The sequence below is a fragment of the Mobula birostris genome, chromosome 4, assembly GCF_030028105.1.
Source record: "Mobula birostris isolate sMobBir1 chromosome 4, sMobBir1.hap1, whole genome shotgun sequence".
Lineage (NCBI taxonomy): Eukaryota > Metazoa > Chordata > Chondrichthyes > Myliobatiformes > Myliobatidae > Mobula > Mobula birostris.
The window spans coordinates 27744679-27763421 of record NC_092373.1 but is presented as its reverse complement, the minus strand read 5'-3'; the positions used below and the strand labels follow the sequence as shown (position 1 = coordinate 27763421).

Genomic DNA, 18743 nt, shown 5'->3' with positions numbered 1-18743 from the left:
TGACCTTGCGTGCGTTCAAGCTCAACAGTGGGTGTGACAGGGAATGAGGAACGGTGCAGCTGACTCATATCGCCAAATCATACCGATTCCTCACAGCCTGGTAGCACGTGCTTTGCGGCCCGGTGGTTGGGGACCGCTGGTGTAAGCAGAAGAGATTAGCTTAGTTATCCATTTGATTACTTCTTTAGTTGGCTAGGCACAACATTATGGGCTGAGGGGCCTTTTCCTGTGCTGTAATGTTCTATGTTCTATGAATAGAATCAAGGTTGCGCATGCAGCTCCTCTTCACCCAGGGTCAAATGGGTTGGTGAAAAGGACGGTCAAAAGTGTGAAAATTATGACACAAAGTGAAATTAAGAATTTAGGAATTTGCATGTTGCTACCAGAAAGCTCCACACATGCTGCAGGATAGGCAGCGTTAACAATTGATGCGCAGGCATGATTTGGTGAACTCGAGCGTGCTGCATTGTGTTCCAAACAAGTGAAGGAGAAGAAACACAAGATGAACACCAGAACTCATGGTCGTCACTTTGAAGGAGATGGTCCTGTATCGTCTGAGATGTAACACCAGGAATGTGATCACCAGGGCAAATCACTGATTACATGAAATGCTGGAGAAACTCAGCAGGTCAGGCAGCATCTATGGAGGAAAATAAACAGTTGATGTTTTGGGCTGAGAACGTCCATCAGGTCGCAGCCCAAAATGTCAACTGTTTATTTCCCTCCATAGATGCTGCCTGACCGGCTGAGTTCCTCTGTCATTTTGTGTGTGTTGCTCAAGATTTCCATCATCTTCAGAACCTTTTGTGTCATTGAATGTGTGAGACCAGTTTTGTTTGAGTCTCTTCTCTGTCATCAGATTTCTGAATGGACATTGAACCCACGTTGACTACCTTACTATTTTTTTTCTTTTTTTGCATTACTTATTTAATTGAATTTTATATGTATTTCTTATTGTAATTTATAGTTTTTTTATTACTATGTATTAGAATGTCCTGCTACTGCTAAACAACAAATTTCACGGCCTATGCCAATGATATTAACACTGATTCAGATTCAAATGACAAGCTCAAGATTTAGTACCTTCAGGACCACCGAAGATCTGTCACTGGCACAGTGGGATGGCACAATGGAGCAGCTAGTAGTCCTGCAGCTTCACTGCTCCAGTGATCTGGGTTCAACCCTGACCTTGTTCTGTCTGTGTACAATTTGCATGTCCTCACGGTGATAGTGTGAGTTTCATCTGGTTGCCTGCCTTTCCCCCTGCATCTGAAAGATGCGCCATTTTGGTGGGTTTGGCCGTTGCTACTGTGTGGTAACCAGAATCTCCGGAGCTGAAGGCCCCGAAATCCTTGGCTTTGCTTGTTTCAGCGGTTGGGGCGAGGTCGAAGGCGCTCGGCAGAGGATGGTGCTCGGGAGGCTGTATTAGAGAGGCTGGTCGGAAGCTCGAAGTTTTCGGACGGATGGACTCAGGGTCAGCTGGGGTCGGCTGCTTCCAAGGCATCAGCAAGTTGACGGTGCCTGGAGGTTTATGGCAGGGAGTTTGTCCCTTTTGCTGCCTGCTATCGGGGACTCGGGAGTCGATCGACTCAGGACTTTGAGACTTTTTTTTTACTGTGCCCATGGTCTGTTCTTTATCAAATTATGATATTGCTTTGCACTGCTGTAACTATATGTTATAATTATGTGGTTCTGTCAGTGTTAGTCTTTGGTTTGTCCTGTTTTCTGTGATATCACTCCGTAGAAACATTGTATCATTTCTTAATGCACATATGCATTTCTAAATGACAATAAAAGAGGACAGTGTTCTCATAATCTAAATTAGCCACTGTAAATTGCTCCTCGTGTCTAGATAAGTGGTAGAAATTGTAGAGAGTTGAGGGGAATCTGAGGAGAATAAGAAAAATTGCACTATTATAGGATCAATGCAGATGGTGCCCCATGGCTGCACTCAATGGGCCAAAGGACCTCACTCTTCATTGTATAACTCTATGTATGTTACAGTCATTCTGTACAATCAGATCAGGTGTGGTATAACCAGACATTTCCTTCCCTTTGACTGAAACCAAAGGATGAAACACCAGAGATCAGATGCCACAAACAAATGGAGATGCATCAGTGCAAATTTGACTGCCATTTGTAATCTGGAAGACAGCCTCCAGTTAAATTGAAATTGTACATGGGATATAAAAAAAATACTACAGCTGCCAGAAATCAGTCATAAAAACAGAAATAATGAGCATGCCAGGCAGTGTATATGGAGAGAGAAACAAACGTATTTTCAGTTTTGAACATCGCTACCTATTCAGTTTTGTTGTCAATGTTGGAAAGAGTCAGAATGCAATTTTTTGCAGGTTTTCATTCCGACTAAGGGATGAGAGACGTGATAACCGAGGAAGAGCTTGGCAGGAGCTATTGTATTATGATCGATGCCTTCTAGTGGATGGATGTACAAACTAAAAAATAGATTCATACACAGGCCTCTACTCATTTTAAACATCAATATTGCTTTTTATTTTTATGCATTGAATGATTCTCTAATAATACATTAGTTAACCTTGTTCTTCGGTAGAAATCGTCTCACAGCCTACTGCTTGACAGATGCCTCATCAGCGGATGTAGTCTCAGCACTATCATTAACACCTCAGCTGAGTAATTCTTCTACCAGCATCGAATGGGATGATGGAACGGTGTTTTGACATGCTAAAGCCTTGCGTCATGCGGAGCTATGACTAAAAGAACTCTTTCTCTGATGACTGCCTTAGAAGCTGTGTTGTCAATGGGAGGTATTCAGCTCAGGAACAGACAGAAAACTGGAGGCAAAATTAGTCCCAAACTGCTTCCCAGTGATCATTTACACAGAAGCATCAAAGATGCCTGGGAATATGCAGGTTGCTGCTACTTTCAATTGGGAATGTTGTGCATATTACAATACATGTATTTTGACTGTTGAAGGGAAGTTAATGCATATATAAGTATTTTCAAGGCTCGACCCACACTCTTGTGGCTGGAAAAGCAAACCTAACTCCAACAGGATGAATAAACATAAGTAATCCTCGTGGTCTTTCTTTTTGTTTCCAGGATCGAATAGATGAATGTGCAAGCAATCCCTGTCACCATGGCAACTGCAGCAGCCACATTGATGGCTATGTTTGTATTTGTGAAGAAGGCTATCAAGGTGAAAACTGTGACCAGCCTCCACAAAGTACTCCTGCCCCTGTCTGGACACAGTCTACGCCGCTGTCATGGCAACCGGAGCCAGTCTCAACATCTATGTTTCCCAATGCAACCTTGTACACGTCCTCATTGCAAACAACTACATTGTCCTCTTGGCAGCCAGCAAAGGGGCATATTGTTGCAAACCTAACTTGGGACCTCAAAGAGGTAAGGAAACTTCATGCTAAATTCAATACATGTGAAATTTCTGGTCAGGATTATTTCTTGAGACACATGCTCGCCTTGTGCAAAACATAATAATGTCCTCTCTCCAGTTAACACAGGCAAATTCCAGAATCTAATACCTAGAAAGGGTGTTTGTACTGCAGATTCACCCAGTGATGGCTTTCTGTACCATCGTACCGTTTTCAGAAATGGATCCAGCTGTTTCCCCACTTGAAAGAAAGCCATCTACCAGTATACATTAAGATCAATCTGTTTATCAGGGATACTATAATTGTGCACTCAAGTAAATGATCAATGTAAAATGAAGCAAGAACAAAAGGCAATCTTCATTTTAACGAAGAATCTCTAAATTATAATTTAAAGGAACTGGATATACAACAGCTCTTGACAGGAGTTAAAATTCACAGAGAGGGTGCAGATGAGATTTAACGGGATGCTGCCTGGGTAAGAGAACATGTCATATGAGAAATGTTTGTACATGCTAGGGCCTTTGTCTTTGGAGTGACAGAGAATGAGGGGCAATTTGATAGAGGTGTGTAAGATTGTGAGAGGCATAGATAGAGTGGACAGTCAGTACCATTTACCCAGGGTGGCAGTGGCCAATACCAGAGACATCCATTTAAGGTGAGTAGAGGAAAGTTTAGGGGAGATGCAAGGGGTAGTTTTTTCTTACACCAGAGCGTGATGCCTAGAACGCACCGCAGAGTGTGACTGTAGAGGCAGGTATATTGAGGCATTTAAAAGATTCATGAATTAATGAAAAATAGAGTGATATGTGTTATGTAGGAGGCAAGGGATAGATTGATCGTGGAGCAGTTTTATAAAGGTTGGCACAACCTCATGGGCTGGAGAGCCCATACTGTTCTATATTTTATGTTTTTGAATCACAATTAGAAAGCAGGTACTTAATCAGTCATGCAGATTTCTCTCAAGAGGTCGATGGAAGCAATATTTCCAAGACTGGAAAACCAGTTCCTCACCACTGGGTACCTACTTCCTAATCATTATACAATGTTTAAAACCTGTAGCTGCTTGCATAGTCCAACATAGTTTTACACAGTCCAATGTTATCCCATCGCCTTTCCATGATTCTTAATCAAACTCTTTGTATCAGCCTCCCAGCTAAATATTAGGAAGAACAATTGGGTTATTGGTCACTGCCACATATTATGTCCCCTTCATCAGTTCCCTGACCACTAATAACACTCTTAATAGCACCAGTCAATAACCTTGATATTTGAACTTAATAAATCCTATCCTTCAACAAGATCACTCAGTTTCTACATTGTTTGTGTGTGTCTCTGCTGCAGCCCACCTGCTCATCCTGCCCGTGGATCTGTCTCCTCTTGCAAGCCCTCTTCATCAGCCTTCCACTATCCACCCTCCGCAAACTTACTAATCTTAAACTCAGTTGCCACTGTGTCTGTCATCCATTTTGAATGTTACTAAATTTTAATTCTTGTTTTCAATTATGATCAATTCCAGCTGCACTATTTCTAAGATCTCAGCACAGCTCCAATCCTTCCTCAAAGAGCATTAGTGAACTACTGAGATTTTGCAGTAATCATGTAGTTTTGTTACTATTCTAGACCTATTTGATTAACTGAATTTAAATATTTCAGCTAAAGCAGGGAAATCTGAAGTCCAGTCTCTGGATTATCACTCCAGGTTTCTGGATTTCTGTGCAAGTAATTTAACCACTCCGTTAAATCTATCAGGACTGCTAGTTGTCACAGTGGTGTCATGGAGTCATGAAATCATAGAGACATTTATCATGGAAACAAGCCCTTTGGCCCAACTGGTACATACCCACCAAAAGGCCCCACCGAGCTAACGCCATTTGACAATGTTTGTCCTATAACCTTCTAAACTTTTCCAACCCATGTACTTATCCAACTGTCTTTTAAAAGTTGCTATTGTACCTGCCTTGATCAATTCCTCTGGCAGGTTATTCCACATACATACCACCCTCAGTGTAAAAACAGTTTAGATTATGAGGACACTCAGTCCTCGTTTATTGTCATTTAGAAATGCATGCATTAAAAAATGATACAATGTTCCTCCGGTATGATATCTCAGAAACACAAGACAGACCAAGACTAAAACTGGCAAAAACCACATAATTATAACATATAGTTACAACAGTGCAAACCAATACCGTAATTTGTTAAGAACAGACCATGGGCATGGTAAAAAAAAATGTCTCTAAGTCCCGATAGCCCCAACATCTCACGCAGACAGTAGAAGGAAGAAACTCTCCCTGCCATGAGCTTCCAGTGCCACAAACTTGCCGATGCAGCATCCTGGAAGCACCCAACCACAGTCCGACTCTGAGTCCGTCCGAAAACTTCGAGCCTCTGACCAGCCCTCCCACACCGAGCACCATCTCTGCTGAGTACTTTGACCCCGGCCCCGGCTGCCAAGCAACAGGCAAAGCCAAGGATTCAGGGCCTTCCCCTCCGGAGATTTCGGATCGCACAGTAGCAGCGGCAGCGAAGCAGACATTTCAGAAGTTTCACCAGATGTTCCTCCGTGCTGTCACGTCTGCCTCCATCAAATCAGAATTGTGCATGGCATCCTACTTGACGGATTACAGATATTCATCACCGGAGAGGCCGCGCCGCCATCTTCCCCTCCTCCCCTCAAGTTCCTGTTAAATCTTTCCCCTATGCTCTCTGGTTCTTGGTTTTGCAACCTTGGGAAAAAGACTGAGCATATTCACACTATTTTATGCCCCTCACATTTTCATACATGCCTTCTAAACCTAGTTTATTTTCAAGCAGAAAAAAAACTGCTGGAGGAACTCAGCAAGTCAGTCATCACCTGTGGAAGCAAAGGGATAGTCAGCATTTTTGGTCATGATCCTCTATCAGGACTGGGTCTTGGGTCTTTTATACCTTGCTATCTTTCCTTCTATGCACAGTAAGCAGAGTGCAATTTGTAATAGCACATACTGTAACCCTTTAATGTAGTGAGATAGTTCAAGGTACATCACAGGAGGGCACTGGGAAAACCACAACCACAGTACCATGTAGATCAGAGATCCCAACCTGGAGACCATGGTCGCCTTGCTTAATGGTATTGGTCCATGACATAAAAAAGGTTGGGAACTCTTGACGTAGAGCATTATCTCCCTAATTAGGATATTCATACTTTGGGAGCAGCTTAGAGAAGGTTGACTAGATTAGGACATGGCATACATGAGTTGCCTTACTAGGAAGGACGATTGGACTTTAAAAAGAGTGAGCAGCAACTTAACTACAGAATACGATCAACAGGACAAATGCATAAAAGCAAGAACGGTCAGGATGAGAACCAGTTTCTTCCCCCAGGCTATTAGGCTTCTGATCTCCCAGCCGCATCGTATTCGAAATGTCACTGGTTAATCTGTTCTGTACCTTAAAATATTTAGTATTAATGCACTTTAGTTTGTTATTTATGTGTGATTCATCCGTAGATTTTATCCTTACCTTCATAAGTTATCGTGTGTTATGTGTACTACTGTGCCTTACCCCCTGGTTCGAAGAAATGTTGTCTCCTTTCTATATACATTATATGGTTAGATACATTATGTACATGTTAAATGACAATAAACTTCACATGACTTGACACTTGATGTGGAGAGAATTAGTCCCTTTATGGGAGAACCTAGAACAATGCTTCTTTGCTCAATTTCCTTGCTTCTGTTAGTCATCGTATTGCCTCCTCCAAGAAGCACATCCTAAAGTGAGGCAATACTTTACTTTATTGTTGCCAAACAATTGATACTAGAGTGTACAATCATCACAGCGATATTTGATTCTGCGCTTCGCGCTCCCTGGAGTACAAATTGATAGTAAATATTAAAAATTTAAATTATAAATCATAAATAGAAAATAGAAAAGGGAAAGTAAGGTAGTGCAAAAAAACCGAGATGCAGGTCTGGATATTTGGAGGGTACAGCCCAGATCCGGGTCAGGATCCGTTCAGCAGTCTTATCACAGTTGGAAAGAAGCTGTTCCCAAATCTGGCCATATGAGTCTTCAAGCTCCTGAGCCTTCTCCCCAAGGGAAGAGGGATGAAAAGTGTGTTGACTGGGTGGGTCGTGTCCTTGATTATCCTGGCAGCACTGCTCCGACAGCGTGCGGTGTAAAGTGAGTCCACGGATGGAAGATTGGTTTGTGTGATGTGTTGCGCCATGTTCACGACCTTCTGCAGCTTATTCCGGTCTTGGACAGGACAACTTCCATACCAGGTTGTGATGCACCCTAGAAGAATGCTTTAAAATAAAAATTAGTGAGGGTTTTAGGGGACTGGCCAAATTTCTTTCATTTTCTCAGGAAGTAAAGGCGCTGGTGGGCCTTCTTGGCAGTGGACTCTGCTTGGCTGGACCAAGTCAAGTCATTTGTGATATTGACCCCAAGGAACTTAAAGCTTTTGACCTGTTCCACTTGCACACCACCGATGTAAATTGGGTCGTGCGGTCCACTACTCCTTCTGAAGTCAACAACCAATGCCTTCGTCTTGCTGACGTTGAGGGATAGGTTAATGTCTTCGCACCATGCCACCAGGTTCTTAATTTCCTCTCTGTACTCAAACTCATCATTACCCGAGATACGGCCTACAATTGTTATGTCATCAGCAAACTTATATATTGCGTTTGATGGAACCTTGGCTACACAATCATGGGTGTACAGTGAGTACAGCAGGGGGCTGAGTACACAGCCTTGTGGGGCACCGGTGCTCAGAGTGATTGTAGAGGAGAGCTTGTCCCCTATTTTTACAGTCTGGGTCCTGTCTGTGGGAGGAAGTTGAAGATCCAGCTGCAGATCTGAGTGCTAAGGCCCAGGTTCCGGAGCTTAGGAATCAGTTGGAGCATTAGAAAAAATTTGGTCTCCACTCCATTAAAACTCTGGAGTCTTCAAACAAAAGTAACAAATTGTACATCCTGAGATTTGGCTTAGTAATTAAATGTCCAAAAGTCTACCAGGTACTCTGTTCTCATTTGTTACACCCAGGAAGTCTATTCTGGATACACAATTAGACCAGACACTTAACCGTGTATAAGGTTCTAATGTACATCATTTAGAGGGACACAAAACATCCCCTCTATATTCTCTCCACAAGTTCAGCTTATGAATGGTATTCATAATCCAATTGCTGTGCACATATGTACTTCTGCATTTCCACTGAGGCAACAAGCAAGATACTGGAGGAACTCAGCAGGTCAGGAACAATCCATAGAGAGAAATGGACAATCATCATTTTGGGTCAAGTTCTTTAACTGGTTGATAGGTCTAGATCAGGGTTCTAGTCCTGATGAAGGTTCTTGGCCCAAAATGTCGACTGTTTACTCTTTTCCACAGACGCTCCCTGGCCTGCTGAGTTCCTCCAGCATTTTGTCTGTGTTATTTGGATTTCCAGCATCTGTAGATTTTTTCATGTCTGTTCACAACCTGCTGTCCACGGGCCCCTTGATTAATGGTAAGGCTACTGTCTTAAAATAGGTTAGGAAGCCCTGGTCTAGATGAAGGGTCTTGACTGTCCATTTCCTTCTATAGATACTGAATTCCTCCAACATTTTGCTTTCTGCTCCAGGTTCTAGTATCTGCTGTCTCCTATGTCTCTCTTTCCACTGAGGCGGGCAGGCTGTGAAAATCTGCAACTGCTTCTTGATGGCATAGCATTATTCTGTGCTGCAATGTGCCTCAAGGTCGTAGTTCTGACTTGGTTGTTGTCTTTTAGGTTCATAGGGATGGTTTTGGGGGCAGTGGAGGCATTTAGGGGACAGGTTTAGATTTAGGCACAGGGACGATTGGAGTTAGACGTAAGGGGCAGTAAATGAAGAATCAAAGCAGGGGCCAAGGTCCCGGTCGGGGCACTCCGTGGTAGAAGGCAGTGATCCCTGTGGACGGATGTCAGGTAGGCAGGTGCTCAGTTTCCACTAGCCCATCTTCAGAGTGAAAACATATTTCCAGTCTTGAGACTACATACTGTTCTCATTCTTGTAGTCCAGGGTGGTCTCTCATTCACAACTGTCCTTTGTGCATTCTGTCCTCTGCTTGCTTATTCATCCTCTTTTGTAGCATTTTGCCATCTTGGGTGCAGTAAATACCTTCAGTGGTTTAATTGTTCCATTTAATATCGGAGAATATATACAGTATAAAACCTGAAATTCTTACTCTTTGCAGACATCCTCAAAAACTGAAGAGAATCCCAAAGAATGAATGACAGGAAAAACATTAGAACCCCAAAGCCCCCTTATCTCCCCCCACCACACACAAGCAGCAGCAAAGATTTTGGTCATGTGTTTGGCTGTGCCTCTTCCTGGGGGTGCTGCCTGGCCTGCTGCATTCGCCGGCGACTTTGATGTGTGTTGCTCAAAAATCTTAAGTCGGACAAGTCACCTGGTCCAGATGGACTACATCCCAGAGTCCTGAGAGAGGTCGCTGAAGAGATAATGGATGTATTGGTCATGATCTTTCAAGAATCACTTGATTCTGGCATGGTCCCAGAGGACTGGAAGATTGCCAATTAGGCCAGTTAGTCTCACCTCAGCGGTTGGGAAATTGTTGGAGTCCATTATTAAGATTGAGGGTTCGATCTACTTGGACACAAGTGATAAAATAAGTCAAAGTCAGCATGGTTTCTGTAAAGGGAAATCTTGCTTGACAAATTGGTTGGATTTCATCAGGAACAGGAAATAACAAGCAGGGTGGACAAAGGAGAGGCAGTGGATGTCATTTACTTGGATTTTCAGAAGGTGTTTAATAAAGTGCCACACATGAGGCTGCTTAACAAGATAAAATCCCATGGTGTTACAGGAAAGATACTGACATGGATAGAGGAATGACTGACAGGTAGGAAGCAGTGAGTGGGAATAAAAGGGGCATTTTCTGGTTGGCTGCCAGTGACTAGTGATGTTCCTCAGAGGTTGATCTTGAGACTGCTGCTTTTCACATTGTTTGTCAGTAATTTAGATACTGGAATTGATGGCTTTGTGGCAAAGTTTGCAGATAGGTGGAGGGGTAGGTAGTGCTGAGGAAGCAATGTGATTGCAGCAGGATTTAGACAAACTGGAAAGAATGGGCTAAAAAGTGGCAGATGGAATACAGTGGGAAATGTACGATAATGCATTTTGGTAATAGGAACAATAGTGCGGACTATTATCTAAATGGAGATAATGCTGAGCCTTTAAGACACTAGTCAGGTTGGACTTAGAGTATTGTCAACAGTTTTGGGCCCCATATCTCAGAATGGATGTGTTGTCATTGGAGAGAGTCCAGAGGAGGTTCAGGAGGATGATTCTAAGAATGAAGGGGTTAACATATGAGGAGTGTTTGGCAGACTTGGGCCTGTACTCACTGGAATCTCATTGAAACCTACTGAATGTTGAAAGGACTAGATAGGGTGGATGTGGAGAGGATGTTTCCTATGATAGGATATCTAGAACTAGAGGGCACAGCCTCAAAACTGAGGGGTGACCCTTTAGAACAGAAGTAAGGAGTAATTTCTTTGGCCAGAGAGTAGTGAATCTGTGAAATGCTCTGCCACAGACTGTGGAGGCCAAGTCCGTGCCTATGTTTAATGTGGAAGATGATCATTTCCTGATTGGTCAGGGCATCAAAGGACATGGTGAGAAGGCAGGTGTATGGGGTTGAGTGGGATCCGGGATCAGTCATGATGGAATGGCAGAGCAGACTCGATGGGCTGAATGGCCTAATTCTGCTCCTATATCATATGGTCTCATATGGTCTATCTTCTTTGAATAAACTGTCTATAATATCAACCTCGTCCCCTTCTATGCCATAGGTCATTTTTAGTGCTGATTGCTGCAGCCACTTTATTCCCATTCCCAATGAAAATGGCATCTTGACATTTAAAGAAATAGATTCTAATATTCATGGCAATACTTGAAAATCTCCTTGAAGGAAGCCAGCATCAAATTTTAACAAAGCAATGTTCTGCAACCATTCCCTGCATAGTAAGCTTTCATCATTTTCTTTCTGGTTAGTGGTATGGTTCAAAGTTCAAGTTCAAAGTAAATTAAATATCAAAGTATACGTATATATAATGTCACCATATGCAACCATGAAATTAATTTCTTGTGGCATCCGTTAATCTTGCGAGACCATGGATCTGTGCCTGGAAAGTCTTCACTCTCCAGGGCGCAGGCCTGGGCAAGGTTGTATGGAAGACCAGCAGTTGCCCATGCTGCAAGTCTCCCCTCTCCACAAGACCAATGTTGTCCAAGGGAAGGGTATTAGGACCCATACAGCTTGGCACCAGTGTCGTCGCAGAGCAATGTGTGATTAAGTGCCTTGCTCAAGGACACAACACCTTCTCTCGGCTGTGGCTCGAACTCACGACCTGCAGGTCACTAGTCCAATGCCTTAACCACTTGGCCACGTGCCCACTTTCTTGTGGATATTCACAGTAAATACAATGAAACACAATAGAATCAATGAAAAACTACACACAAGCAAATTTGGACAAGCAGCCAATGTGCAAAAGACAACAAATTGTGCAAATACAAAAAGAAATACAAAATAATAATAATAGATAAATCATCATCATTTTGTATCATGTCAAATAGATAAATTAGCAATAAATATTATTCAGGAATTGAGTTGCAGAGTCCTTGAAAGTGAGTCCATAGGCTATGGAATTGGTTCGGTGTTGGGGTGAGTGAAGTTATCCACACTGATTCAGAGGAGCCTGATGGGGGTCATTGATGATGGATGCTGCTCTCCTGCATTAGAACTCTTTGTAGATGTTGTCAGTGGTGGGGAGGGCTTTATCTGTGATGGACTGGGCTGTATCCAGTACCATTTATAGGCTTTTCCATTCAAGGGCACTGGTGCTTCCACAGTTTGAAACTTCTGCTGCAGCAGTTTTATTTTAACTTCCAACACTGAAACACTGCCCTGCTCCGTACCACTCCATGTTGTTGCAAGCTCTTATTTAAAATATGTCCTGCCTTCGGTTCAGCTCCAACTTGGTGTCTTTGTGAAACTTACAGCTTCATCTGGTAATAGATTTCATTGCTCAAACTTGTCACAGAATAAGGATATTTTCTGCCAACGATATTAAGTTGTCAACAATATTTCCTTTTGTTTATAAAACCTTCCACTTATGATGTTATTTTGCTAATTCTCAATGTCATTTTCATCAAAAGCACACATATAGTACATACAGATTAAGATGTGGAGCCACTGGATTCATACAACACTCAGACAGACATGTGTTCCCTTACCAAGTATTGTCCACCCATTTTGATTTAAGCAGGCAGAAAACTGAAAAACAAGCCACCCAGTTTTCTTTTTATTTTTCATTATTGACTGAATGTGGACAACACTGGCATTTATTGTCCTTCCCTAATTGTCCTGAACTAAAATGACAGTTAAAAGCCAACCACGTTAGTTGGTCTGGCGTCCTTCATGAAGCAGATGAAGGACGGCAGATTTTCTCAAATGAAGCACATTATAGAACATGCAAGGTTTCTATGGCAATCCAGTTATTTCATGCTTACTACTACTAAAATTACTTTTTAAGAACTTGGTGTTAATATGATTCTAGATTTTAAGTTCCCCCAATGCTTTCATGGGTTGAAGCTTATATTTCTGAATCACTGGTCCAGAAATCTGACACCTGGTCCAGTAATTTACCCAGTGCTTTACCTCAGCCAATCGTGATAGACGATCTGTTTATTTCAGAGGTCAATATGTGAAATTTGTTATGCTGTGTTGTTTCATTTTCCACTGTCAGTCCGTTGTGGTACAATGTATTAATAAAATGACAGGGCATGCCTTGAAAAGGCTAATTAGCATAGTATAGAACAACTTCAAACCCTATTAGACAAAATAAAACATTTTTCTAATTAAATATTTCATTTTTTAGGTGTAAGAATGACCTTTACATTCCTTTTCATATTTTTGAAACTATTGAACAGATTTAGTAAAAATCATTAAATTTATTAAAAATTCATTAAAAAATGAAGGCCAAGAAAGATGAAGTGGCAAAGGGCCATTTATACTGTAGCCATACCTAGATTAAACATTTCCTAGCTGTCTGAAGTCGTGATATATTCTGCAGTTTACATGCAGAGGTCAGCAGCATTAGCAGATGGCATTATTCTAAAAACCAGCTGGTGAATTAGACTGCCATGCATGCATTTAAAATGCCTGGAGTTAGCTAACTGCAAGCCTAGATCATCCTGGTTTCCATATCTCAGTCCTAAAACACAGAATTGTAAGCAAAATTAAAGCTAAATTGTCATATTGTATTAAACTATGTTAAGATTTCAGAACAATATTGTGTATATATATAAAAGGAAAATAGAACTTGTGTACTAAAATAACTTACTGCCTGTTACGCCACTTTAGGGCACCAATGAAGGTCCTCCATCTCTGTCTGTTCTTGACCCTCTTCTTTTGTGCCCCAAGTGTGGTTCAGGGTCCTTATTTCTGGCTCTATGGTATGGCATCAAGTTATCTTTGGGCACGTGGCCAAGTGGTTAAGGCATTGGACTAGCGATCTGAAGGTCATGAGTTCGAGCCCCAGCTGAGGGAACATGTTGTGTCCTTGAGCAAGGCACTTAACCACACATTGCTCTGCAACGACACTGGTGCCAAGCTGTATGGACCCTAATGCCCTTCCCTTGGACAACATTGGTGTCGTGGAGAGGGGAGACTTGCAGCATGGGCAACTGCTGGTCTTCCATACAACCTTGCCCAGGCCTGCACCCTGGAGAGTGAAGACTTTCCAGGCGCAGGTCCACGGTCTCGCAAGACTAACGGATGCCTTTACTTTATCTTTGGTCTCCTGTGTTTCTGCCACCCTTCGGGGTCCAATGAAGTGCTGACTTGATGATAGAGTTGGCCTGTCTTCTCATCACATGCCCAATCCATCTCCAACATTTCCTCATGATGATTGTAGCCAAAGTACAAGGCCAACGTGGCTCTCCAGGTTGTTGAGGCCTCCAAACCTACAACAATGTTGGGGTTCCCTTAGAAGGCAGTAAAATAAAGAGAAATAAGTATTGTAATAATCATTCTACACAACCTTGCCGTTACCTGTCATCCCATGAGCCTCTGCATACAACACATCTTTCTCCACAACTTCTGCCATCTCCAAAGGGGTCATACCTCCAACACGTTTTTACCTACCCCCCCCCCCACACACACTTTCTGCAGGGATTGCTCCTTCTGTGATTCCCTTGTCCATTCATCCCTCCCCAACAATCTCCCTCCTGGCACTTCTTCCTGCAAAGGGCCAAAGCACTATACCTGCCCATTCACCTCCACTCAAGGCCCTAAACAGACCTTCCAGGTGAGGCAACACTTCACTTGTGAATCTGCTGGGGTCTTCATTTATGTCTGGTGGTCCCGATGTGGCCTCCTTTACATTGGTGAGACCCATCATAAATTGGGAGATAGCTTCATCAAGCACCACCATTAGCAAAACTTACCGGTGGCCATACATTTTAATTCCGATTCCCATTCCCCTTCCGACATATGTCAATCTGTGACCTCCTCTTGTGCCACGATGAGGCCACTCTCAGGGTGGGGGAGCAACACCTTGTATACTGCGTGGGTAGCCTCCAACCTGATAGCATGAATATTAATTTCTCCTTCCAGTCAAAAAAAATTCCATCCCCCTCCCCTCTTCTATTCCCCACTGTGGCCTCTTAACTCTTCTCACTTGCCTATCACCTACCCCTTGGTCCCCTCCTCCTTCGATGGTCCACTCTCCTCTCCAATCAGGTTCCTTCCTCTCCAGCCCCTTACCCTTCCTACCCACCTAGCTTCACCTGTTATCCTTTAGCTATCCTCCTTCCCCTCTCCCCATCTTTTTATTCTGGCATCTTCCCCCTTCCCTTCCAGTCCCTGAAGAAGGGTCTTGGTGTGAAACGTCAACTGTTTCTTCATTTCCATAAATGCTGCCTGACCTGCTGAGTTCCCTCGCATTTTATGTGTGTTGCTTTGGATTTCCAGCACCTGCAGAATTCCTCATGGTTAAAATATTGCAATCCTTAGCTGACAGGAATGCAAAATATGAAGGTGAAATATGCTTACAATAAAAGGAAGAAGCAGTTAGTGATTTTACTTCACCAGTCTGTCATTTTTATATATAGATCCCTCAAAATATTACACGTACTGCAAGTAGTCTGATATATTACACATGTAGACTAGAACCTCAAAGGATTCAAAGTGATCTGGCCAGGGCAGAACTGCCAGTACATATTTCTCCCTTTACTTCTTCAGTGCACTGAGACAGTGGGACAACTCAAAGAGCCTAGGAGTAACCAGTGACTTTGCCAATACACATTCCTCACCAAGCACGTCCAAAATCCAGTCACCTATTGCTGATTATAGGAATTTCCTGTTGAAAATCATTGCCATATTCCTACATCATAACTCTCATTATTCAAATGAGGTAAATCTCAGCCACAACACGTGCACAATATGGGCTGGTTTCCAGTCACGTGCACTGCTCGGTCTTGAATCCCTTTATGTTGATAGTCAAACATTCTAAGGCTTACGATGTTGAATTTCTACCCAAGGTGAGCTTTGGAATGCCTTACATTTGTAAAACATTGCATAGAAATGAGGCCTGACGTATAAAATTATCTGCAAGGGGAGGGCTTTGGACTTATTTATCTTACGCTCATCACCAGCGGAGTTACAGAGGTGTATTTGACAAGACGAATGGAGAGTTATGGGAGAGACCCTGAGAACAGGTGGTTTATGGACATAAATGTGCGTCAAGAGACGGTAAAGATGAGTGAGAGAATCTGCAAAGGATTCCACAAGCAGTAGTGTCGCAGTTACCTTGCCATCGATTACCAATCAGGGTTCGATTCCCACCACAGTCTGTAAGGAGTCTCCCTGTGCCTATGTGGGTTTGCTCCGGGTGCTCTGGTTTCCTCCCACATTCCAAAGATGTACCAGTTCAAGTTACTGAGTTGCAGGCATGCTATGTTAGCACCGGAAGTGTGGTGATACTTGTATGCGGACCTCAGCACAATCCTTGCCGATCTGACTTGATGCAAACGACGCATTTCACTGTGTTTCAATGCTTTGATGTACATGTGCCAAATGAAGCTAATAAAGTTAATAAAACATTGTATCCTATCCCAAGATCTGTGCATCCTACCCAGAACTTTGTGAGGTACTGTCTGCTAAAACTATGGAGTTGCCAAAACCTCTCTTCATCCGCCTGTAAAAGCAATGCCTGCACAGACTGTTCAAATAGACACAAAGCTCCACCAACTGGGCACATTTTCATAAGATAATTGATATAGTTTGCTGCAGTGCAAGTTAAAGATGCCCTTTGGTGGAGTGCTCCTTCTCTTCCCAGTCCTATTACAGAATGAGTTGAAGAAAAAACTTAACTTCAGAGGTAGCCTCTTTCAAAGACTAACTTGACAGATTAACTGCCAAGTCCCTGGTGTTCTGAATGTACTTACTGCATAATGCATACAGTACTAGGTCACTTACAAATTCTGAAAAAGTCTCTCTTGTGTATTTTATATTTCAAAAATATTTGAGTTATATATATATATAATGTTGTTTGATTAATCATTCTTTGTTCTTAACATAATTCATTGTAGGTTATATGTAAAAGTACGTGATCAGCATACGTCATTACACCACCACATCATACATGTGTACCTCACTAAATTTAAAAAAAACTAAACATATACACTTCTCTCAGCTACGTTGTTTTTCTTTTGAATAACTTCTGAAGTTACAAAACACAACAGTCTGTATAAAAGAAGACATCCCTTTACTTGCAGTGGCAAACGACTCATTTAATTGCTCACCTTGCATGTTTAAACAGAAGCCTCCAGCAGCATAGCTGGCAGTGGATTTCAGTCTTTGAGACAGTCTGTATGTATCTGGGTGAATGTTCAAAGTTCAAAGTAAATTTATTATCGAAGTACGCATATGTCACCATGTACTACCCTGAGATTCATTTTCTTAGATATTCACAGTAGAACAATGAAGTACAATAGAATCAACTAAAAACTCCAATGTACAACAGAAGACAATGTGTGCAGATACAATTAATAATAATAATAATAAATGAATCAATAATACGGAGAACATGAATTATAGAGTCATTGAAAGTGAGTCCATAGGTTGTAGAATCAGTTCAGAGTAGAGATGAGTGAAGTTATCCACGCTGGTTCAAGACCCCGATGGTTGAGGGGTGATAACTGTTCCTGAACCTGGTGGTGTGGGACCTAAGGCTCATGAACCTCCTTCCCGGTGGCAGTGGTGAGAAGAGAGCATGGCCTGGATGTCCTTGATGGTGGATGCTGTTTTCTTGTGGCAGCGCTCCTTGCAGATGTGAGCAATGGTGGGGAGGGCTTTTCTTGTGATGGATTGTAGGCTTTTCCATTTTTGGGCATTGGTGTTTCCATACCGGGCTGTGATGAAACCAGTTAGGAAACTATCCATTGTACATCAATGGAAGTTTTTCAAAGTTTAAGACGATATGATAAACCTCCTCAAACTTCTAAGAAAGCAGAGGTGCTGCAGTGCTATTTTTACTAATGGCGCTTACCTGCTGGTCCCAGGAGAGATACTCCAAAATGATAATGCCAAGGACCTAAAGTTACTGACACTGTCCTTTTCCAGTCCCCTAATGAGGAGTGGCTTACTGAACTCCAGTTTCTTCCTCCTCTAGTCAATAATCAGTTCTTCAGTTTTGCTGACATTGAGTGACATGCTGTTGTGGCATCACTCAGCCAGATTTTCAATCTCCTGATTCATCACCAACTTTGATTCAGCCAGTGAAAATAGTGTCGTCAGCAAACTTAAATGTGGCATTGGAATTGTGTTTAGCCTCACAGTCATAAGTATAAAGTGAGTGGAAGAGGGGGCTAAGCACACAGCCTTGTGGTGCACCTCTGCTGATGGTGATTGTGGAGGAGATGTTGCCAAGCCGAACTGACTGGGGTCTGCAAGAGAGCAAATCGAGGAACCAGTTGCACAAAGAGGTATTAAGGCCTAGACCTTGGAAGTTATTGATTAGTTTTGAGGGGATGGTAATTGTTTATATGCAGTAATTCCATATCCCAATGTTTGTATAGAAATGAGACCAAAGACCATGGCGGGGTAATTGGTAAAATAGACACAACATTTCACCTGTATTGAAAGGTGTTTTGGGGGTGTCTTTTACCTGAAGTTGTGATGCCAGTATCAGATTCTTGAAGCACATTTTAAACACTTGTCAAACAAGTATATAAATTAGTCTGTTAAAAATGTCAATGGATTTTTTTTACAATTTTCTTTCTTGTGACAGGACAGTAATGGATCTGTTCTACACAACATATAACCGTATAACAATTA

General features: G+C 42.4%; 1 protein-coding gene across 1 annotated transcript in view; it reads left to right on the top strand.

Annotated features, from left to right (window-relative positions):
* Positions 1-18743, top strand: part of dner (delta/notch-like EGF repeat containing) — a 357439-nt gene that overhangs the window by 159948 nt on the left and 178748 nt on the right. The window contains exon 2 of the mRNA XM_072254507.1: positions 3082-3384. Coding sequence (XP_072110608.1) covers positions 3082-3384 — 303 coding nt within the window. The remainder of the gene's footprint in view (positions 1-3081; positions 3385-18743) is intronic.